General features: G+C 35.8%; 1 protein-coding gene across 1 annotated transcript in view; it reads left to right on the top strand.

Annotated features, from left to right (window-relative positions):
• The window catches only part of GABRA3 (gamma-aminobutyric acid type A receptor alpha3 subunit), a 338987-nt gene that overhangs the window by 262006 nt on the left and 51912 nt on the right, over positions 1 to 25069 (top strand). The window contains exon 6 of the mRNA XM_030934036.1: positions 14068 to 14150. Within this exon, the coding sequence (XP_030789896.1) occupies positions 14068 to 14150 (83 nt within the window). The remainder of the gene's footprint in view (positions 1 to 14067; positions 14151 to 25069) is intronic.

The following is a 25069-nucleotide window of genomic DNA, read 5'->3' as shown; positions in this document are numbered from 1 at the left end:
ACAGCTAAACAAAAAGCAGCAGAAACCTCTGCAGAAGTAAATGTCCCTGTCTGACAACTTTGAAGAGAGCAGTGGTTCTCCCAGCACGGAGGTGGAGATCTGAGAACGGACAGACTGCCTGTTCAAGTGGGTCCCTGACCCCTGAGTAACCTAACTGGGAGACATCCCCCACTAGGTGCAGACTGACAACTCACACCTCACATGGCTGAGTACACCTCTGAGACGAAGCCTCCAGAGCAAGAATCAGACAGCAACATTTGCTGTTCAGCAATATTCTATCTTCTGCAGTCTCTGCTGCTGATACCCAGGCAAACAGGGTCTGGAGTGGACCTCAAGCAAACTCCAACAGACCTGCAGCTGAGGATCCTGACTGTTAGAAGGAAAACTAGCAAACAGAAAGGACACCCACACCAAAATCTCATCAGTATGTCACAATCATCAAACACCAAAGGCAGATAAAACCACAAACATGGGGGAAAAGCAGTGCAGAAAAGCTGGAAATTCAAAAAATCACAACGCATCTCTCCCTCCAAAGGAGCGCAGCTCATCACCAGCAATGGAACAAAGCTGGACGGAGAATGACTTTGATGAGTTGAGAGAAGAAGGCTTCAGTTGATCAAATTTCTCAGAGCTAAAGGAGGAACTACGTAACCAGCGCAAAGAAACTAAAAACCTTGAAAAAAGAATGGAAGAATGGATAACTAGAATAACCAATGCAGAGAAGTCCATGAACAAACTGATAGAGATGAAAACCATGACACGAGAACTATGTGACAAATGCACAAGCTTCAGTAACTGACTCGATCAACTGGAAGAAAGAGTATCAATGATTGAAGATCAAATGAATGAAATGAAGCGATAAGAGAAGTTTAGAGAAAAAAGAGTAGAAGGAAATGAACAAAGCCTCCAAGAAATATGGGATTATGTGAAAAGACCAAATCTATGTCTGATTGCTGTGCCTGAAAGTGATGGGGAGAATGGAACCAAGTTGGAAAACACTCTGCAGGATATTATCCAGGAGAACTTCCCCAACCTAGCAAGGCAGGCCAACATTCAAATTCAGGAAATACAGAGAATGCCACAAAGATACTCCTCGAGAAGAGCAACTCCAAGACATATAATTGTCAGATTCACCAAAGTTGAAATGAAAGAAAAAATGTTAAGGGCAGCTAGAGAGAAAGGTCGGGTTACCAACAAATGGAAGCCCATCAGAAAAACAACAGATCTTTTGGCAGAAAGAGAGTGGAGGCCAATATTCAACATTCCTAAGGGAAATAATTTTCAACCAAGAATTTCATATCCAGCCAAACTAAGTTTCATAAGTGAAGGAGAAATAAAATCCTTTACAGACAAGCAAATGTTTAGACATTTTGTCACCACCAGGCCTGCCCTACAAGAGCTCCTGAAGGAAGCACTAAACATGGAAAGGAAAAACCGGTACCAGCCATTGCAAAAATATGCCAAAATGTAAAGGCCATCGATGCTAAGAAAAAACTGCATCAAATAACGAGCAAAATAGCCAGCTAACATCATCATGACAGGTTCAAGTTTATACATAACAATATTAACCTTAAATGCAAATGGACTGAATGGTCCAATTAAAAGGCACAAACTGGCAAATTGGATGAAGAGTCAAGACCCATCACTTTTGCTGTATTCAGGAGACCCATCTCACATGCAGAGACACACATAGGCTCAAAATAATGGGATGGAGGAAGGTCTACCAAGCAAATGGAAAACAAAAAAAGGCAGGGGTTGCAATCCTAGTCTCTGACAAAACAGACTTCAAACCATCAAAGATCAAAAGAGACAAAGAAGGCCATTACATAATGGTAAAGCAATCAATTCAACAAGAAGAGCTAACAATCCTAAATATATATGCACCCAATACAGAAGCACGAAGATTCATAAAGCAAGTCCTTAGAGACTTACAAAGAGACTTAGACTCCCATACAATAATAATGGGATATTTTAACACCCCACTGTCAACATTACACAGATCAACGAGACAGAAAGTTAACAAGGATATCCAGGAATTGAACTCAACTCTGCACCAAGCAGACCTAATACACATCTACAGAATTCTCCACCCCAAATCAACAGAATATACATTCTTCTCAGCACCACATCACACTTATTCCAAAGTTGACCACATAGTTGGAAGTCAAGCACTGCTCAGCAAATGTAAAAGAACAGAAATTTTAACAACCTGTCTCTCAGACCACAGTGCAATCAAATTAGAACTCAGGACTAAGAAACTAAATCAAAACCACTCAACTACGTGGAAACTGAACAACCTGCTCCTGAATGACTACTGGGTACATAATGAAATGAAGGCAGAAAAAAAGATGTTCTTTGAAACCAGTGAGAACAAAGATACAACATACCAGAATCTCTGGGACACATTTAAAGCAGTGTGTAGAGGGAAATTTATAGCACTAAATGCCCACAAGAGAAAGCAGGAAAGATCCAAAATTGACACCCTAACATCACAATTAAAAGAACTAGAGAAGCAAGAGCAAACACATTCAAAAGCTAGCAGAAGGCAAGAAATATCTAAGATCAGAGCAGAACTGAAGGAGATGGAGACACAAAAATCCCTCCAAACAATCAATGAATCCAGGAGCTGATTTTTTGAAAAGATCAACAATATTGAAAGACCACTAGCAAGACTAATAAAGAAGAAAAGAGACAAGAATCAAATGGTCACAATAAAAAATGATAAAGGGGATATCACCACTGACCCCACAGAAATACAAACTACCATCAGAGAATACTATAAACACCTCTACTCAAATCAACTAGAAAACCTAGAAGAAATGGATAAATTCCTGGACATATACACTCTCCCAAGACTAAACCAGGAAGAAGTTGAATCCCTGAATAGACCAATAGCAGGCTCTGAAATTGAGGCAATAATTAATAGCCTACCAACCAAAAAAAGTCCAGGACCAGACGGATTGACAGCCGAATTCTACCAGAGGTACAAGGAGGATTCTGAAATTATTCCAATCAATAGAAAAAGAGGGAATCCTCCCTAACTCATTTTATGAGGCCAACATCATCCTGATACAAAACCTGGCAGAGACACAACAAAAAAAGAGAATTTTAGACCAATATCCCTGATGAACATCGATGCAAAAATCCTCAATAAAATTCTGGCAAACCGAATCCAGCAGCACATCAAAAAGCTTATCCACCATGATCAAGTGGGCTCCATCCCTGGGATGCAAGGCTGGTTCAACATACGCAAATCAAGAAACATAATCCAACATATAAACAGAACCAAAGACAAAGACCAAATGATGATCTCAATAGATGCAGAAAAGGCCTCTGAAAAAATTCAACAGCACTTCATACTAAAACTCTCAATAAATTTGGTATTGATGGAACGTATCTCAAAATAATAAGAGCTATTTATGACAAACCCACAGCCAATATCATACTGAATGGGGAAAAAGTGGAAGCATTCCCTTTGAAAACTGGCACAAGACAGGGATGCCCTCTCTCACCACTCCTATTCAACATAGTGTTGGAAGTTCTGGCTAGGGCAATCAGGCAAGAGAAAGAAATAAAGGGTATTCAATTAGGAAAAGAAGAAGTCAAATTGTCCCTGTTTGCAGATGACATGATTGTATATTTAGAAAACCCCATCGTCTCAGCCGAAAATCTCCTTAAGCTGATAAGCAACTTCAGCAAAGTCTCAGGATACAAAATCAATGTGCAAAAATCACAAGCATTCTTACACACCAATAACAGACAAACAGAGAGCCAAATCATGAATGAACTCCCATTCACAATAGCTTCAAAGAGAATAAAATACTTAGGAATCCAATTTACAAGGGATGTAAAGGACCTCTTCAAGGAGAACTACAAACCACTGCTCAACGAAATAAAGGAGGACACAAACAAATGGAAGAACATACCATGCTCATGGATAGGAAGAATCAATATCTTGAAAATGGCCATACTGCCCAAGGTCATTTATAGATTCAATGCCATCCCCATTAAACTACCAATGACTTTCTTCACAGAATTGGAAAAAACTGTTTCAAAGTTCATATGGAACCAAAAAAAGAGCCCTCATTGCCAAGAAAATCCTAATCCAAAAGAACAAAGCTGGAGGCATCACACTACCAGACTTCAAACTGTACTACAAGGCTACAGTAACCAAAACAGCATGGTACTGGTACCAAAACAGAAATATAGACCAATGGAACAGAACAGAGTCCTCAGAAATAATACCACACATCTACAGCCATCTTATCTTTGACAAACCTGACAAAAACAATAAATGGGGAAAGGATTCCCTATTTAATAAATGGTGCTGGGAAAACTGGCTAGCCATAAGTAGAAAGCTGAAACTGGATCCTTTCCTTACCCATTATACAAAAATTAATTAAAGATAGATTAGAGAATTAAATGTTAGACCTAAAACCATAAAAGCCCTAGAAGAAAACCTAGGTAATACCATTCAGGACATAGGCATGGGCAAGGACTTCATGTCTAAAACGCCAAAAGCAACGGCAACAAAAACCAAAATTGACAAATGGGATCTAATTAAACTAAAGAGCTTCTGCACAGCAAAAGAAACTACCATCAGAGTGAACAGGCAACCTACAGAATGGGAGAAAAGTTTTGCAATCTACTCATCTGACAAAGGGCTAATATCCAGAACCTACAAATAACTCAAACAAACTTACAAGAAAAAAACAAACAACCCCATCAAAAAGTGGGCAAAGGATATGAACAGACATTTCTCAAAAGAAGACATTCATACAGCCAACAGACACATGAAAAAATGCTCATCATCACTCGCCCTCAGAGAAATGCAAATCCAAACCACAATGAGATACCATCTCACACCAGTTAGAATGGCAATCATTAAAAAGTCAGGAAACAACAGTTGTTGGAGAGGATGTGGAGAAATAGGAACACTTTTACACTGTTGGTGGGACTGTAAACTGGTTCAACCATTGTGGAAAACAGTGTGGCAATTCCTCAAGGATCTAGAATTAGAAATACCATTAGACCTAGCCATCCCATTACTGGGTATATACCCAAAGGATTATAAGACATGCTGCTATAAAAACACATGCACACGTATGTTTATTGTGGCACTATTCACAATAGCAAAGACTTGGAATCAACCCAAATGTCCATCAGTGACAGACTGGATTAAGAAAATGTGGCACATATACACCATGGAATACTATGCAGCCATAAAAAGGATGAATTCGTGTCCTTTGTAGGGACATGGATGCAGCTGGAAACCATCATTCTCAGCAAACTATCGCAAGAACAGAAAACCAAACACTGCATGTTCTCACTCATAGGTGGGAATTGAACAATGAGATCACCTGGACACAGGAAGGGGAACATCACACACCGGGGCCTATTGTGGGGAGGGGAGAGGGGGGAGGGATAGCATTAGGAGATATACCTAATGTAAATGACGAGTTAATGGGTGCAGCACACCAACATGGCACATGTATACATATGTAACAAACTTGCACGTTGTGCACATGTACCCTAGAACTTAAAGTGTAATTAAAAAAAAGAAAAAAAAAGTGAATAGACAACCTGCAGAATGGGAGAACATATATGCAAACTATGCATCCAACAAATAAATGATATCCGGAATCTATAAGGAGCTTAAACAAATCAACAAAGAAAAGAAAAATAACCCCATTAAAAACGTGGGTAAAGGACAAGAACTGACATTTTTCAAAAGAAGACATATGAATGGCCAATAAACATATGACAAAATGCCCAACATCACTCATTATCAGTGAAATGTAAATTAAAACCACAATGAGATACCATTTTCCACCAGTCAGAATGGGTGTTATTAAAATGCAAAAACAAACAAAAAAACAGAAGTTGACAAGGATGCAGATAAAGAGAATGCTTACACACAGTTGAAAATGTGAATTAGCATAACTTCTATGGAAAACAATATGGAGATTTCTCAAAGAACTAAAAATAGTAGCTATATTTTTTCCAGTAATCTCACTGCTGAGTATCTACACAAACAAAAAGAAATCATTATATCTAAAAGATATTTGTACTTAGATGTTTATCGCAGCACTGTTCACAATTGCAAATATATGGAACCATCCTAAGTGTCTATCAATGGATGACTGGATAAAGAAAATGATATATAATATATCATTGTATATATTATATAATATTATATATAATACAATATATATGATATATTATATAATACACACAATGTTATGTATATATATATACACACACACAATGGAACACTATTTATTAATAAAATAATGAAATTATCTCCTTTTCACCCACATGGATGCAATTGGAGGCCCTTACCTTACGTGAAACAACCGAGAAACAGGAAGTCAAATACTGCATGTTATCATTTATAAGTGGGAACTAAATAATGTATACACATGGACACACAGAGTGGAATAATAGACATTGGAGACTTTAAAGGGCAGGAGAGTAGGAAGGGGTGAGGGAAGGGAAATTACCCAAATGGCATAATATGTATTATTCGGGTGATAGTTACACTAAAAGCCCTAATTTCACCACTATGTTATATATCTGTATAACAAAATGGCACTGGTACCCCCTAAATCTACAAATAAATTAATAAATGGCTAAGGCAAGCATGTTTTCTAAAAAGAAAAAAATAAAAGAATCCATGCTCTTAAACACTGTGCTATAAGGCTGCTATTGATTTGTTTAAAATAAGAACTTTTTGAAGTATAATTTACCTATTATAAAATTTGTTTTACATGTACAAATCAATGATTTTTAGTAGATTTATAGAATTGTGCAACTATAGTCAAAATTCAAGTTTAGAACATATTATCACTTCCAAAAATCTCTCTACAAATTTGTAGTAACACTCTGTTCTCACCCCAACACCAGTTGACCACTAATCTACTCTGTCTCTATACATTTGTCTTTCTTGGACATGTCATGTGAATGGAATCATACAATGTGTGACATTTTGTGTCCGGCCATTTTCACTTAGCATAACACATTTGAGATTCATCCATGCCATTGTGTGTATTCCTTTTTTATTGATGATTAATATTCCATTGTATAGATATATGCCACATCTTGTTCATCCATTCACAATAATGGACATTGGGGTTGTTTCCACCTTTTACCTATTGTGAATAAAGCTGCTATAAATAGGTCTTTCTTTGGACACATGTTTTCATTTATCTTTGTTAGTGAATAATTAGAGTAATTAAAGTAAGAATTAGAGTAAAACCACAGGGTCTTATGATAAGCTTATGTTAAACTTTTCAAGAAACTGCCAAAATATTGTCCAAAGTGTGATTTCCACCATAATTTATGATCTTGTGTTTTTTTTCCAAATCCTTGTCAACATTTGAAATTGTTGATCTTTTTTATTTTTAGCCATTTTAGTGTGCATGTCGTAGTATCTCATTGTAGTTTTAATTTGCATTTCTTTAATCACTAATAATGTTGAACATATTTCCATGTGCTTATTAGCCAACAGAATATATTATTTGCATATATATACTTCTCATTTTCACATTAGGTTGTTTTTCTTCTCATTATTGAATTGTAAGGGTTATTTATGTATTTTTAATGCAAGTTCTTTATCAGATGTATGTTTCACAAATATATTCACTTTCTTTGTGCCTTGTCTTTTCATTTTCTTAAAAGTATCTTTTGACAAGCAAAAGTTTTGAATTTTTATGAAGTCCAATTTATTATATTTTTTCTTGTATGCGTCATGATTTTGGTGTCATACCTAAGAAATCTTTGTGTAACTCAAGGTAACAAAGATTTCCTCCCATGTTCTCCTTTAGAAATTTTAGCTCTTAAATTTCAGTTTATGATCCATTGTTAGTTGATTTTTGCTTATGGTGTGAGGTAACAGTCTAAGTTCATATCTTGCACTTGTATATTAAATTCTCCTAGAAACATTTACTGAAAAAGCTATTTTTTTCTCAACTGAATTGCTTGGCATCTTGGTCAAAAGTCAATTGACTCTAAATATCAAAGTTTATTTCTGGATTTTCTATTTTTTCCATTAGTCTATATTACAATATTTAGGCCAAAACTGTACCATATTGATTACTGTAGCTTTAAAATTGGAAAGTGTAAGTACTCATGATTTTTTTTTTTTGAAAGATGCTTTGGCTATTCTAGATCCTTTGTATTCTCATATAAATTTTAGAATCAACTTGCCATTTTCACAAAAAGAAAATCTGGGATTTTCAAAGGGCATGTGTTGAATATATAGAGCAATTTGGAGAGAATTGCTGCCTTAATGCTATTAGGACTTCTAAATCTGTGAACACGGAATGTCTGAACATGTCACCTTCAAATAGACACGTTTGATTTTTGCTTTCCAATCATTCTCTTATATCTTTTGCTTGCCTAATTATTTAGACAGCTTTATTGAAATATGATTCACATGCCGATTTATCCTCTTGAAGTGTACAATTAAATGATTTTTAATATATTCACAGTTGTGCAACCGTCACCAAGATCTAATTTCAGAACATTTTAGTCACATCAAAAAAAAAAAAAAAAAAAAAAAAAAAACTCCATACCATTAGCAGTCATTCCCCATTTCTTTTCTTCTTTGGCTAAATTCTTGAATAAGAAGTTGAATAAGGAAGAAAAAACATCCTTGCTTGATCTTAGGGGAAGTATCTTAGTCTTTCACTATTAACTATGATACTAGATGAGGGTTTTTAGTAAGTGCCATTTATCAATTGAGGAAGTTGTCTTCTATTCCTAGATTTTTGAGAGATTTTAATCATAAAGTGGTTTTAGACTTCATCTTCCTGGTTTCGTTTTTGACCTCCTTCAATTTTTTTCTCTATAAAATTGCCATAATTTTAAAATGTTAGTTTGATCAAGTTACCCTCTGCTTAAAATCCCACAGTGCCTCTATATTACACTCATAGTGAAAGCAAAAATATCCAGGAGCTCTTATACTATCTAGTTCATGCCCCATAATTTCTTCTTTGAATTCATTTCTATTACTCTTCCCCTTGATCTCTACAACACAGCCACAGTAGGCTAGTTGCTATTTCTTGAGCACACTGGGCACACTTCTACCTCAGGGCCTTTGCACTGCTACCCCTTCTAACTTGAATGCTCTTTCCCCAGGTTTCTACAAGGCTCATTCTCTCATCTGCTTCAGATTGTTGCTCAAATGTCACCTACTCAGTGAGGCACCTGCTAAACACCCTATTAAAAATTGAAACCCCTTCCAAATACTTGTTACCCATATCTTTTAATTTTTATTCCTGGGGTATATCACATTTCAATAAACTATATAATTTGCTTACTTATCTTGTTTATTTTCTGTCTTACTCTACTGAGATGTAAATTCTAAGTGGACAACAATTTTGGTATTTTATCCCCTTATCTGTGATTTAATTTTCTATGATTTTGGTTACCCACTATCATCCACCATCTGAAAATATTAAATGGAAAATTCTAGTATTAAACAATTCATAAGTTTTAAGTTGCATGCCATTCTGAGTAGTGTAATGAAATCTCGGCTATCCTGCTCTGTCCCATCCTGAGATGTGAATCCTCCCTTTGTTCAGTAGATGCTACCTGCTCATTAGTCACTTAGTAGCTGCCTCAGTTATCAAATCGACTGTGTCATTGTCATACTGGTTATGTTCAAGGAACCCTTATTTTACTAATTAATGGTCCCAAAGTGCAAGAGTATTGTGCCTAACTTATAAATAAATTAAACTTTATCATATGTATGTATATATAAGCAAAAATATAGTATATAGAGAGTTCAATACTATCTGTGGTTTTGGGCATCCACTGGGGATCTTTTGTTGACTACACCAGTGAATCAGGAAACTTTTAGTCAGCTCCCAGACTATGTTGAGTGATTTGGGGCAAGACATGTTCCTTCTGCTTTCTCATACATAAATATATAAGGGGATAAAACTAGATGCTTTCTATAAGGCTCTTGTAGCTCCGAAATTCTAGGAAGTAAACTATATGCCCATTGAAGTGAATAAATTGAGATATGATGCTATTAATGAATCATATTAAGACATGGTTTTGCCTAGAACCCTAGCAATACTTAAACCTTATCTTGCCCAGCCTACACCTCCTCTCTGCAGACTCCAAGAGAAATGTGTGACTTTAGGAAAGAAAAGTCATTCAGTAAATCATTCATTGAGTTGATATTCACTGAATACCTACAATGTGCTAGATACTTAACTAGGATGTTAGCACACATTAAAGAAAAAACAAGATTAAAAATCCATAACCTTATAGAAAGGAAGGAAAGAAAATAGATGATAAATAGAAAACATAAATTAGAAGGTGCATTGTATTTTAGGGGCTATGAAAAAAGAAAGCATGATAAGGTTTACTACCTATAGGGAAGGTAGTAAACTCAGTGGAGATCAGAGTAAGCCCCATTTAGAATATGCTAATTAAGCAAAACTTGAAAGAAATGCAGAAATTAAGTATCCAGGTATTCAAAAGAAGAACATCCTAGGCAGAGAGCATAGTGAGTGGAAAGGCCATGATGTAAGAGAGGCATGTTGACAGAGCTGAAGCAGAGTGAAGGGGAGGGTGGAAGACAAGATTATATCAGACACTGTAAGCTTTGATAAGGACTTTGGTTTTTACTCTGTAATAGGTCGGCAAACACTGGAAGGCTGTTATATAGAATATACTCTAAGAGGGAAGGGGAAAAGCAGAGACAACCTAGGAGGCTGTTGCAACAATATAACTTTAACTTAGTGTGATGGGATAAAAAGCAAAATGAGGGTAACAACTGAAGTATGTATGTGGGGGAGAAGGGTGCAGGTGAAGGGCTAAAAATGTGGTCAGATTTTCATTTGTATCCTCGTCTCCGAAAGAAGGGGCTTCCTGGATTGCCTCTTACTTTGTATCTGGTCTTCGCATAAAAAGCAAAGCAGGCCAACCCCTGTATTGTGACTATAGTTCTGTGATCTGAATGCCACATTTTCAGGGGATTCTGACCTTTTTTGGAAAGCTCACTGAAAACTGCTAGCAAAAATACAACCAGATTTAGTAGAGCTTCACAAACGAATCCATGAAGAGGGAGAAAGATTGGAAAAGGAGAGAGGACATGAAATTTTTATAGGGCTTGTTTATTTTGCTGATCTGAAGTCAGAGGCCACCATGTCACTTAAAGGCTCTGATTCTGCCCCAGCTTTCTCTTTGAAATTATTTTCTATATATAGTAAAGATAATAATGATGATAGTGATAATCTTCTGGAGTAGATAAAACCTTCGATTTCTTTTTTTCTAATTTGTGCCTCCCACCACCCTATAAATCCCTGATATTGTTAAATGGATAAATGTTGAATGGATAGATGGGTTATGTAGGGGAAGAGGATATTGTCTCTATTCCTTTTTAAAAGTGAGGGAACTAAAGTTGCCTTGGATATTTACAAAATTTCCAATGTGTCTTGGACAAAAGCTGAATTCTGAAGCTAGCCTGCAATACTCCACCAGTCAGACTTTATTCTTAAGGCACAAAAGGAGTTTCATGACTCAAAGAACCAGACACAAGAGAAATGTATTTCACTGAAAAACATGCTCCTTGTGTTGGATACTGAAAAGATTCCATGAGAGTTTAATAAAGAAAATTGTGTTCCTTTTCTCCACTTATATTATTATTTCCAAGATACTGCCTCTTATGAGTAATGCCAAGGGGAAATTACTTTATGTCTAGCCAGCAGTTCTGGGGACATGGAGAATAAGACCACAACAAATAGACTATCAAAGCAGGATGCAAAGGCAGTGATTTCTGATTAGGGGCAAAACCGATTTAAAACTTTTCTATCTTTATTCCCATCCACTTCTTCCTCAACCCACCTAAGCACAGAGGAGAGAGAAAAAGCAAATGTTTGTAGGTACAAGGTACTTCACAAACCAAACTATGTTGTGCTCTTTTCATTGATTCTTAAACATGTCAACGCTGTCTGACCTTCTTGCCCTCCTTATCTCCCTTCCCATAGCTAGGATGTTCAATATCCCTTCAAGTTTTTTCTGCAATAGAAATCATTCTGACTGCATTCAGGCTAATGTACTCAACTCCTGCCCTGTGTCAATGGTTAACTGCATATGTGAGGGTTAAGCTTTCTCTTCCTGTGGCAGTGGTCACTATGAGGGCAACAATTGTGGCTCGTGCCTCTGGTTCTTCCTTCTTTTCTTAGTATCTTCCCATGACTACCTTATACATAGAACATACTTGCTCAAAGATAACAAAGATAACTAGAGCATCTCTCATATGACTTAAAGATTACTGAGGACCTGAGGAGACCATTACCCTCAGATGAATGGAAAATTGTTAGTGTAGAAAGAACACCAGATTGCACTGAAGCTCACCAGGTTGTGTGACTTGAGAAACTCACTTTAACACCATGAATTCTTATTTATGAAATAAAGATGATAATAATGTCTGCAATATGTCCCTCACAGGGTCACTATGGGGAGCAAATGAGGTAAATAGAATCCTTAGTTCCAGGTAACCAGGGTCCCTACATCACAAATGTTATGGTAGGCCTGAGTGGAATTACTGATGGGAATGTTCTTTAGAAGTTGTAACATGCTGTGAGCATCTCATAGGTTATTATCAATGATCATCATAATGATAACAATTATACATTGAACGTTCTGTGCCTTCATAGACACATGGATGTCTGTAATTTGACAAGAAATATCTCCTGGTATCTCACTCTCATTAACTAAAGAAAAATCGTATTAAGCAGCAATAGCCTGTGGATATCTTGTTAAGATCTTGCTTCCTAACACTGTTACAGTAGTACTGTGATGTGAAGAGTGAGAAATGGAGACCCCACACATGGGATCCCTTTCAGGCACTTCTTTACTTGTTGCCTCAACAAAACACTTGCCCACAGGCTTCTTTGGTAATTGCATAGAAGTGAGGCATATTCTTTTCAGTCTCATATATTGATGTTTTATTAGGCAAGATTTCTGGTCCTAAGGAGTACTTGGGCCCTGAAAAGTTATCAGCAGGAGTACCTATCTAAGGGAAGAAGCCATTGGGGGAATGGGCGACATTATAATTGATAACCAGTTTCTCAACTTATTAGAACTCCAAAAGGATGGCGGGGGTTGAGTCCAATATAACCACTAAGTATAAAGGCTAGTTAGAATTAGCTCACGAGAGCTAGCTTCCAAGCAACTCTAAAGTTTTGCTGCGTGAGCCCCATTTCTACATAGGAGGCTACTATCTAGCCCAAGGAAAGTTAAGTGAAAAAAAATTTAAAAATCAGAAGGGGAAACCTTGAAATAGACTATTCAGGGAGACTATTGCAGGGGAGTGAGTATGTAAACAACATATACCATTCAGATTTCCACCGAGCAATCCATCCAGCATCTTTTCCAAATGTTGCCTCTGTTGACAGAGTATGAGCTCTTTAGACTTGACCTCTGAGGTTTCCGATGTCTTCCATCACCTTTATATTTTTTCCTGGAGTGGTCAGTTTTCGTGTGTGTGTGTGTGTGTGTGTGTGTGTGTGTGTGTGTGTGTGTGTGTGGTGTGTGTGAGTGTGTGTTCCTGTGAGCAGTAGAATTATCTTTTTTTGTCTGTCTGTTAATGATCAGGGTAAAGATATTCTTTCTACATACCTCTTCTCTTCAGTGCAATCTTTAAATTGGTTAACTCACAGAATAGCCTGCTGAGAAGAAATATTTCAGAAATAATTAAACTGCGATCAGGAGTGAATGAGTCAGAACCTGGTGTTTCCAGGCTTCTTGGGGGGTGTCTAAGGAAATACAGTTAGGGTAGAAAAGATATATCTGTTTTTCAAAGGTGACAGGATGGGATTCAGATATGATCCAAAAATATGAATACTTAATGCCTCTTTGAGAGGCTATCTAGTTCATTTTATCCATCCTTTGTGTTCATAAAGACTTTTGAATCTCAGTGAACCTAAACAAACAAAAATCTCGTTATTCTTAGGAACACTCCATTGCTGCTGAGTGAGAATACAACCCTGTGTTTAATAACATTTATTTTAGCTTAATTTCATTTTCTGTTTGCCTTTCTTTTAGGTTAACAATTCATGCCGAGTGTCCCATGCATTTGGAAGATTTTCCCATGGATGTGCATGCCTGCCCACTGAAGTTTGGAAGCTGTATGTATTTTCTTTCTCTCTCTCTCTCTTTTGTTTTTTTGCCTGATCTTCCAAAAGAAACGTAACATACTCTATTCTGTCCACTACAAGTTCCTAAAGCTGAGGCTTTTAATCTGGGCTGATATTGGGGTGGGTCAGAGAGTGGGGTTGAGTAGTACTAAGTAATCAGGAGGAGAAGACTAAGCCTTTAACAAGAGTTTTCTTTCTAAGAAGCAAACTTTATTTTGCCATTTCAGACTAATTTCTCTGCCATTAGATTGAAACATTAATGTCTGTTTCCTAAATTGCTCAAAGGACAGAGCAAGACAGAAGTGATATAAAATACAGTCACAGCTACCTAAGGACAAGATATGTCAAACAGAATGTGGTTATATTTTTTGAAGTGCATATTCTACCTGCATCTTCATATACTTCTATCCAGTTCTTAACAGTATATGATAGGCAGGAGGAGACTCTGAAGGTTTGCTCACTTTTGAAAGTATTACCTTTTCCAGTAGCTGTAAATTTTACAGAGAAAGTAGTAAATATATTGTCCATTTTCAAATGAATTAGAAAAATCAACATTGTGTAGAATTTGAGTGAGTTTTTGAACCTAAAAATTTCAGAATGAGTTTCATATACAGAGTCATCAGAGTAATATATCAAAATCTGTGTTGATCACGTTAAAATTAAATTTAGCTGTGTTTTGAAACAGAAAGTGCATTTGAAAAGACCCAAATAATTAAGTTCAACATGTTTGCTCAATCATTAGTTTTTCAAATCTTTACAGACTGTCTTCTGTGTGCTAGGTTCTATTCTAGGAGCTTGGAATGCATCCATGAATAAAACAAAACCCTTGCCCTTGTGGAGCTTATATTATATAGAGAAGAGTGATAGTGAAAGATAAAATAATGGATTAAAGGGTAAAGCATAAAGCATGTTTTAATGTGAGAAGCAACATGGGAAAACATAAAAGTACTGCAGAATTAGGGGAAACATCCATTCCTAGGTGGAGGATTTGTGTTACCACTGAAATTGAAAATACGGTGATTAGTGTCACCCTAATTTTTTAAAAGTAACATTCAAGCAGAAATATTAAGAAAATAGAGAGCTTATCAATACATATGTATATATGTATATATGTATATATGTACATATATATGTTTATATATATGTGTGTGTGTGTATATATATGTATATATAGTGCTCTGAGTGGAAGGAACAACCAGGAAAAATACCTTATGTCAGAAAAGTGGATGACTTGTTCAGCCAGTGTGGCTGGCCAAAGTCAGGAAGGGGAGAGCAGGAGAAGAGGATGAGACCAAAGTGGGGGGCAGGTAATCTGAAGTCTTATAGGCCATTAAAGGGCTTTGAATTATATTCTAAGGAAAAATGAAGAACAATTAGAATATTTTAGACAAAAGAATGGCATTATCTGACTTATGTCTTAAAATAATTACCAGGAAATTTTTTTTTCTTTTTTTGAGATGGAGTCTTGCTCTGTCGCCCAGGCTGGAGTGCAGTGGCCGGATCTCAGCTCACTGCAAGCTCCACCTCCCGGGTTGACGCCATTCTCCTGCCTCAGCCTCCCCAGTAGCTGGGACTACAGGCGCCTGCCACCTCGCCCGGCTAGTTTTTTGTATTTTTTAGTGGAGACGGGGTTTCATCGTGTTAGCCAGGATGGTCTCGATCTCCTGACCTCGTGATCCGCCCGTCTCGGCCTCCTGGAAATTTTTAAATGATGTAAATAGAAGAGGGATCAAACCATGTGGAGCCCAGGTAGGAGGTGACTACAATATTTCTGGGAAGGACAGAGTTGTCTATTGGTGAACAGTGTTCCCTTCATTAACAACTATAAAACCTAGAACCATATAAACAGTAAAGCTCAGTGAAGATTGAAGTGTCTAAAATTCTGGAGATAGGGGAGAGCCTCTCATAGATGAAGTTGCAACCTACAGCTTTTTCATCTCTGGGAGCATTTGCCAATTCTGGCCTTGGATAGCAGCTTACCGGGCATAGGGCTCATACTGGTGGATGAGAAGAAACAGCAATCATCTGATGATCACACAGGGCTAGGGTGACACAAAGGAAATATCTGAAACATGTCAAATTAATGGCTGATCTCCCTCTCAATATAATTGGTGAATTTTGAATTTGCACGGAGCATGAGGACAAAAGCTAATATGAAAAACGTTGAAAAGGAGAGCTTCCTTTTCTGCAGTCTTCCAATACTAAAAAAAGAAGACATGCTAGACTACTAGTTTAAAATCCTAGAGAGCTATATCCTAGGAACAAGGCAATAGCAAAGACAGACTAGATTTAGTAAAAACTATAACCCAGCACAAGTCCGTTATGAGATTAAGGTGATAATTCTCCCATACTATCTGTATAGCAAAGTAAATAATGAAGCCTCTATGGTGGAAAAGAGACTTCTCTTTGAAAATACTACAGTTTTATACACAATGTATGGAATTCAATGAAAAATCAATAGTCATATGAATAGGCAGGACCATGAGACCTAAAACCAAGTTTTAAAACCAAAGCCAAAAACCAAAATATATAAACAGACCTACAGGTGATTTAGATGTCAGAGTTTGTAGTCAAGGACTTTAGAAAGCTATGGCTAATACATTCAAGAAAAAAGGGAAATGATTACTAAAGCAGATCAAATACCTATAATTTTAACAGAAAATTGGAACCTATAAAGAAGAATAAATTAGAATTACACAGAAGTACAATATCTAAAATTCAGAATTCAATGGATAGATTTGACAAGCAGAAGGCAGCATCAGATGACTGAAAAACTGATAAATAGGAAAAAAGCAGAACTGAAGGATAGAAGGATAAAGACAGAAAGAAGTAAAAAGCATGTGAGTCACAGTAAGGGAATATAAATCATCCTATTATAAAGACGCATGCACATGTATGTTCATCACAGCACTACTGACAACAGCAAAGGCATAGAATCAACCTAAATGCCCATCAATAATAGACTGGATAAAGAAAATATAGTACATATACACCATGGAATACTCTGCAGCCACCAAAAAAGAATGAGATCTTGTCCTTTGCAGGGACATGCCTGGAGCTGGAGGCCATTATCCTTAGCAAGCTAACACAGGAACAGAAAACCAAATACCGCAAGTTCTCACTTATAAGTAGGAGCTAAATGATGAGAACACATGGACACACAGAGGGGAACAACACACACTGGAGCTTTTTGGAGGGTGGGAGGAGAGAGAGGATCAGGAAAAATAACTAATGGGTACTAGTGTTAATTACCTGGGTGACGAAATAATCTGTACAGCAAACCCCCATGACACAGGTTTACCTATGTAACAAACCTGCACATCCTGCATATGTACCCCTGAACTTAAAATAAAAGTTAATAAAAGAAATTGCAATGTGTAATTTGCAGAGGATAAACAGGCAGATAAAGGAGCAAAGCAATAATTAAGTAAAGGCCAAACACTTTAAAACTGATGAAAATTATCAGCCCAAATACTCAAGAAATCATATAAACATGAAGCAGCACAAATAGAATGAAAAAATTTCTTATTCTAAAGTTTATATGGAAATATTTAAAGTAACAAGAATAGTTAAGGTGATCTTAAAGAATAATAAAGCTGGGAAATTTACATTAAAATCTAATCTGATATCAGATATCTAGAGGTATTTTGAAGTTACAGTAATTTAGAAAAGGTATTATTGCTGCAAAGTAGACAAATATACTCATGGAACAGAATAGATGAGAGAGAGAGAATGAGAGAACGAGAGAGAGAGAGAGAGAGACAGAGAGAGAGAGACAGAGAGAGAGAGAGAGAGATTCATCTTGACTCTTATATCACATGATAAGCAAAAATAAATTCCAGATGGTTTGCAGATCTAAATGTGAAAGAGTGAAAGGTAAAACAATTCAGCTTTTATTAATAGAAGAAAGCAAAAGAGAATGTCTCCATGATGTTGGAAAAGGTAGAGGTTGCTTACACAGGACATAGATTAACATTAACCATAAAGGTAAAATAGAGTGACTTAAAATATATTAAAAATTAAGAAATTTTCTTTTTTAGAAGATCATTAAGGGAGTGAGTAGAAGCCACAGAGAGGGAGAAAGTATTTGCATTGCATATGCATAACAAAGGACTCAAAAGCATAAGACATCCTACAAATCTATATAAAAAGTATCTGAAACCTCGATAGAAAAAAGGCCAAAGTCTCTAATGGGCACTTGTTAAAACAGTTTCCCAAGCTCACAAACACACACAGACACACAGGCACGCACATGCACATGCACACAGGCACAGACAGACACACACACACAGTGACTGATTGTGTTAGTCAGCAGAGAAATGCAAAATAAAATCCAAAGGCTACCAGTACACACCCATTAGAATGACTAACATAAAAAAGACAGAAAATACCACTTCTTGGTGAGGATGTTGAGCAAATCTGCACTCTCATGCACTACTGATAAGAATGTAAATTTGTACCAAGGTTTTTGAAAATTGTTTGGTGCTATTTAATAGTGCTGTACATGTGCATATCATATAACTTTGCATCTCTAGTCCTGAGCATAGTTCCAAACAGGCATCATTGTTTATGTATACCAAAAGGCATATTAAGAATGTCCATAGCAGAGCTAATTGTAATAAACTCCACTGGAAACTCCCTTAATGTCCATCAGAATGGAATAAAAAGCTGTAGCATAGTCACACAATGAAATACTATACAGCAATGACAATTATATTACACTCAACATGGATGAGGTCACAGCCACAATGCTGAGCAAAGGCCAAATACATAAGTATATACATAGTCTGATTCTATTTATACTATATACACAAACAGGCAAAACTAATATGTGCTGTTAAAAATCGTTATTCATAGAACACTTTCAAACTTCTTAATGCTCTTTATTCATAATACAGATCTCTAACTTTTAATAAATAAAAATATTAATAGTAACTTTAGAAGTATTCATAAAGAGTGGTAATATATGGAAGATTACTCAGACACTGGAAATGATAGCAAACTGATAGTATTTGAATAACAACATTTGAATTTCTTAATAAAGTAAACAGCACTACACAGAATCACTCATCAAAATTGCCAGTTTAAGGATTTATTTTGCTTCTTAAACTTGTTATTTATTAGAAGAACACTCTCAGGGTTTGTGTATAGTATACTATGCATATGGTGTATAGTATTTTATGCATTTAGAATGCTGTGTGTGCAGTATACTATACATATAAAATACTATGTGTATAGTATACTTATGCATATAGACTTACTAATATTAAATTTTCAAAAATTACCATCAGCAGCATAGAGGGCCATTAACACACTTATAATAAGCAAAATCAACTGATCAGGTTGTGACCACTTTAATCCTTTGTACTTCTGTTCTGACACCTGAGAATTTCAAAACTTTAACTCAGTGTGACAGTGTTTCCTGCTCTTGGTTTTGAGTTAACATCAATAGATTCCTTCAAACTAGTAAAGTCTCTATGTCTATTGTTAAGCTTTAATTCTTACAAGATCATTATAATACCATTTTCTATTTTTGCTCCTTTCTCAAGTTTTTTTCTCTGGATTTGATATTCAGAAAAATATGTATCTTTCTCAACACAATGTCACGAAGGAGTTTCCACAGTGAAGCACTAGTCAGGATAGTGGTTACCCTTGGTGAGGGTTGTTATTGGAAAGAGAAGCAAATGATACTCCTGGGTGCTGATTATCTGGAATGTAACTTCGTTGTTCATTAAAGAGATCTGGATTGGAGATTTAATTTAGGTGTCATCCACATAGATGATGTTTAAAGTCATACAGCTAGATGAGATCACTACAGAAATGACTATATACAGAGAAAAAAAGAGAATCAAGGAAGGACTTTCTTTTTAGACATGATAACATTTAGAAGCTAGAAAGAAGAGAATAATTTAATAAATGTGAAGACGAAGGCAGGTGACGTATGAGAAAATCTAAAGGGAACATGTTGTCCTGGAGGCCAAATAAAGTACATCAAGAAGAAGGGTGATTTAAATTCTTAAGTTCCTAAGTGGGCAGTTAAAATTAATCTTAGAAAACCTCTAGTGAGGAAGCAATTCTGGAATGACAGAGTTAGAACTTCTAAAATCCACTCCTCCATAAAAGCAATGAGACAATTTTCAAACATTGTCAAAATAAACTTTCTCCAATCTCTGGAATTTAACAAAAGTCTCCTAACACTCTGAAGAATGTTATTCAAGAAAAATGATCAGTTCTCAGTAAGACCAGGGAGCCCTATTCCCATCTTCTTCTCTCCTCTGTAGAAGCCTTGAAGATTTTGTCATGATGAAAAGGTCAATCCATCAGAAAAAATATATATAACAATTATAAAGAAATACACACTTAAACACAGAGCCCCAAAATACATGAAGGAACACTGATAGAACTGAAGGGAAAAATAAGACAATTCAACAGTAATAATTAGAGATTTCAATATTCCACTTTCAGTACATAGATAGAACAACTAGGCAGATCAACACAGAAATACAAGATTTGAACAATTCTATAAACCAACTAGACATAACCAACATCTATAGAGCGTTCCACCAAACAACATCAGACTGTACATTATTCTCAAGTGCACATGGAACATTTTCTGAGATAGACCATATATTAGGTCATACAGTAAGACTCAATAGATTTAAAAGTATTGAAACCATACAAAGTACATTTTCTTACCCAGAATTAGAAATCAGTAAGAAAAGGAAATTCCCAAAATTTACAAATATGTTGAGATCAAACAACACATTCTCCTCTTAAATAGACTGATCCAAATAAAAAATCACAAGGGGAATTAGAAAATATTTTGAAACAAATGAAAATGATGACATAACATACCAAAACTCATGGGATGCATCAGCTTAAAGCAGTGCTTAGAGGGAAATTTATAATTGTAAAACCTTTATTTATTTATTTATTTATTTATTTATTTATTTATTTATTTATTTATTTTTTGAGACGGAGTCTCGCTCTGTCGACCAGGCTGGAGTGTAGTGGCCAGATCTCAGCTCACTGCAAGCTCTGCCTCCCGGGTTTACGCCATTCTCCTGCCTCAGCCTCCCGAGTAGCTGGGACTACAGGCGCCCGCCACCTCGCCCGGCTAGTTTTTTGTATTTTTTTTTTTTAGTAGAGATGCGGTTTCACCGTGTTAGCCAGGATGGTCTTGATCTCCTGACCTCGTGATCCGCCCGTCTCGGCCTCCCAAAGTGCTGGGATTACAGGCTTGAGCCACCACGCCCGGCAAAACCTATATTTAAAAGAGAAATCTAAAATCAATAACCTGAAATTCCACCTTAAGAGACTAGAAAAAGAAGACCAAACTAAATCCAAAGCAAGCAGAAGGAAAAAATAATAAATATTAGAGTACAAATAAATAAAATAAAGAATTTTAAAAATTAAAGAAAACCAAAAAATCTAAGTTCTTTGAAAAGATCAGCAAAACTGATAAACCTTTTACCAGACAGACAAAGCAAATAAAAGAATAGAATCACATTGCTAAAAGCATGAGAGAAGGCACATCATGCTTGCCTTACAGAAATAAGCAGGATTTTATGGAAATACTATGAGCAACTGTACACCAACCAATTAGATAACCAAGATGAAATGAAAAAATGTCATAGAAATATACAAACTGATGGAACTGACTGAAGGAGAAATAGAAGTTTTCATTGACCCTATACTAAGTAAATATGTTACTTTAGTGATTTAATAACTTCTCATAAAGAAAAGCCCAGGCTTAGATCTAAGCCTTCACCATTGAATTGTACAAAACATTTGAAGAAGACTTGATACCAATCAATACCAGGGTTTCACAAATAATTCTTCCAAAATATAGAAGGGGAAAGAACATTTCTTAATTCATTCTACGAGGCTAGTGTTACCCTGATACCAAAACCAAAGGTCACTAGAAAATACAACTATAGACAAGTATTTCTTATGACTACAGTCATAAGACAGCCATAAGACAGAAAAATCTTCAACGAAACTCTAGCAACTGATTCAAGCAACTTATAAAATGGATTATACATCAGTTTTAAGTGAGATTTATCCCAGGAATACAAAGTTGGCTCAACAACTAAAAACCATTCAACATAATATAACATATTAATAAAATGGACAAAAACCACACGATCTCAATACATAAAGAAGCATATATACTCTGCACTAGAAATTCAAAATTTTCTTAATTTGCCAGTAATTAGTGGCTATAACTTGTCCTGTCACTGTGAATAATAAAAGTTTTGAGAATTGCAATTATTTGATTAAGTTATAAACCAATACAGTACCTGTTTCCATTTGGTTTTGTATATACCAGCCTCGGACTGTAGCTTTCAGATTCATCAGAACGCCTAAATTTTTAAAAAATTATTTTTGTTTTAATTGACAAATAAGTGCGTATACTTTTTGGGTACAATTAGATGTTTCAATAAATATACATATTGTGTAATGATCAAATCGGGGTATTTAACATTTCCATTATCTCAAACATTTATCATGTATTTGTGATGAGAACATTCAAAATCCTCTCTTCTGGCTATTTTGAAATATATCATACAATATTTTTTAAATATAATCAGCCTTCTGCACAATAGCACACCAGAACTTATTCCTTCTATCCAGCTATACCTTGTACCCATTAATCAATCTCCCTCCATTAACCAAACTCTCTCCAGGCCCTCTCTCTTCTCCTTCCTCAGCCTCAGGTAACCGCCATTCTAGTCTGTACTTTTATGATATCATCTATTTTAGATTATGTATATGAATGATACAATGCAATTATTTGTCATTCTGAGCCTTGCTCACTTCATTTAACATAATGTCTTCCAATTTTATCCACATTGCCACAAATAATAGAATTTCATTCTCTTTTTATGGCTGAATAGCATTCCATTGTGTGTGTGTGTGTGTGTTTATATATTATATAACATTTTCTTATTAATTCATTCATTGATGGACACTTGGATTGATTCCATATCTTGTCTATTTTGAACAGTGCTAAAATAATAATTGAAGTATAGATATCTCTTGAACATACTCTATTTATTTTGGGTGTATACCCAGTAGTGGAATTGCTGGATATTATGGTAATTCGGTTTACAATTTTTTGAGGAAACGCCATACTTTTTTTCATAGTGGCAGTACTAATTTGCATTCTCACCAACAGTGTATGAGAAAGAGTTCCCCTTCATCACACAGCGGGGCCTACCATGGGGAGGGGGGAGGAGGGAAAGATTGCACTGGGAGTTATACCTGATGTAAATGACAAGTTGATGGGTGCTGACGAGTTGATAGGTGCAGCACACCAACATGGCGCAAGTATACATATGTAACAAACCTGCACGTTATGCACATGTACCCTAGAACTTAAAGTATAATAATAATAAAAATAAAGAAAGAAAGAAAAAAGAAAGAGTTCCCCTTTTTTCTCATCTTTTCCAGCACTTGTTCTCCTTTGTCTTTTTGATAATAGTCATTCTAACCAGGGTGAGGTGATATCTAATTGTGGTTTTGATTTACAGCTCTAATGATTAGTGATACTGGGCATTTTTTATATACCTGGTGGCCATTTGTATATCTTCTTTTGAGAGATGTCTATTAAGGTCTTTAGCCCATTTTTAAAATCAGATTTTTTAATATTGAGTTATTTGAGTTCCTTATGTATACTGGATATTAACCCCTTATCAGATGTGTACTTTGAAAATATTTTTCCCATTCTGTGTATTTTCTGTTCGCTCTGTTGATTGTTTCATTTGCTCTACAGAAGATTTTTAGTTTGATAAAATTCCATATTTCTACTTTTGTTTTTACTGCCTGTGCTTTTGGATTCTTATCTAAAAGAACCTTGCCTAGACGACTGATGGCATGGAGAATTTCCCCACATTTTCTTCTAGTAATTTTATAGCTTTGGGTTTTACATTTAAGTCATTAATCCATTTTGATTCGATTGTTTATAGTGAGAGGTAAGGGTTTAGTCTCATTCTTGTACATGTGGACATGCAGTTTTCTCAGCACCATGTTGAAGAGGCAATGGGATTCATCCCAGGGATGCAAAAATGGTTGAAAACATGCAAATGAATAAATGTGATACATGACATCAACAAAATTAAGGACAAAAAACACATGGTCATTTCAGTAGATGAAGAAAAAATATTCAATAAAGTTCAACATCTCTTCATGATGAAAGCTCTTAACTAATTAGGTATAGAAAAAGAATGTACCTTAACACAATAAAGGCCATATATGACAAACCTACAGCAAACATCATACTGAATGGAAAAGGTTGAAAGCTCTTTTCTAAGATCTGAAACTGTGAAACAAGGCAAGGATACCCAGTCTCACCACTTCTCACAACTGCTGGTGAGAAGTCCTAGAAGTACTAGAAGTCCTAGCCAGAGCAATTAGGCAAGAGAAAGAAATAAAAGGCATCCAAATTGGAAAGGAGGAAGTCAAATTGTCCCTGTTTGCAGATGACATAATCATATAAATAAATATATATATATCCATACACACACACATATATGTGTGTATATATATGTGTGTGTGTGTATACATATATATATATCCCTAAAGAACTAAACAAAAAATTGTTAGAATTAATGAAGAAAATAAGCAACGTGGAAGGATACAAAATCCACATACAAAAGTCAGTACCATTTCTATAAGTCAATAGTGAACTATTTGAAAAAAGAAAGTGATTCCATTCACAATAGCTACAAAACAATAAAAGTCCTAGGAATAAATTTAACCAAGGAGGTAAAAGATCTCCACAATGAAAACTATAAACACAAATTAGAAAAACAGAATAAGACACAAATAAGTAGAAAGACGTCTTATGTTCATGGATAGGAAGAACTGATACTGTTAAAATGTTCATGCTACCCAAAGCAAGCTAC

The sequence above is a fragment of the Rhinopithecus roxellana genome, chromosome 7, assembly GCF_007565055.1.
Source record: "Rhinopithecus roxellana isolate Shanxi Qingling chromosome 7, ASM756505v1, whole genome shotgun sequence".
Taxonomy (NCBI): Eukaryota; Metazoa; Chordata; class Mammalia; order Primates; family Cercopithecidae; genus Rhinopithecus; species Rhinopithecus roxellana.
This window is presented reverse-complemented; position numbering and strand designations above follow the sequence as displayed.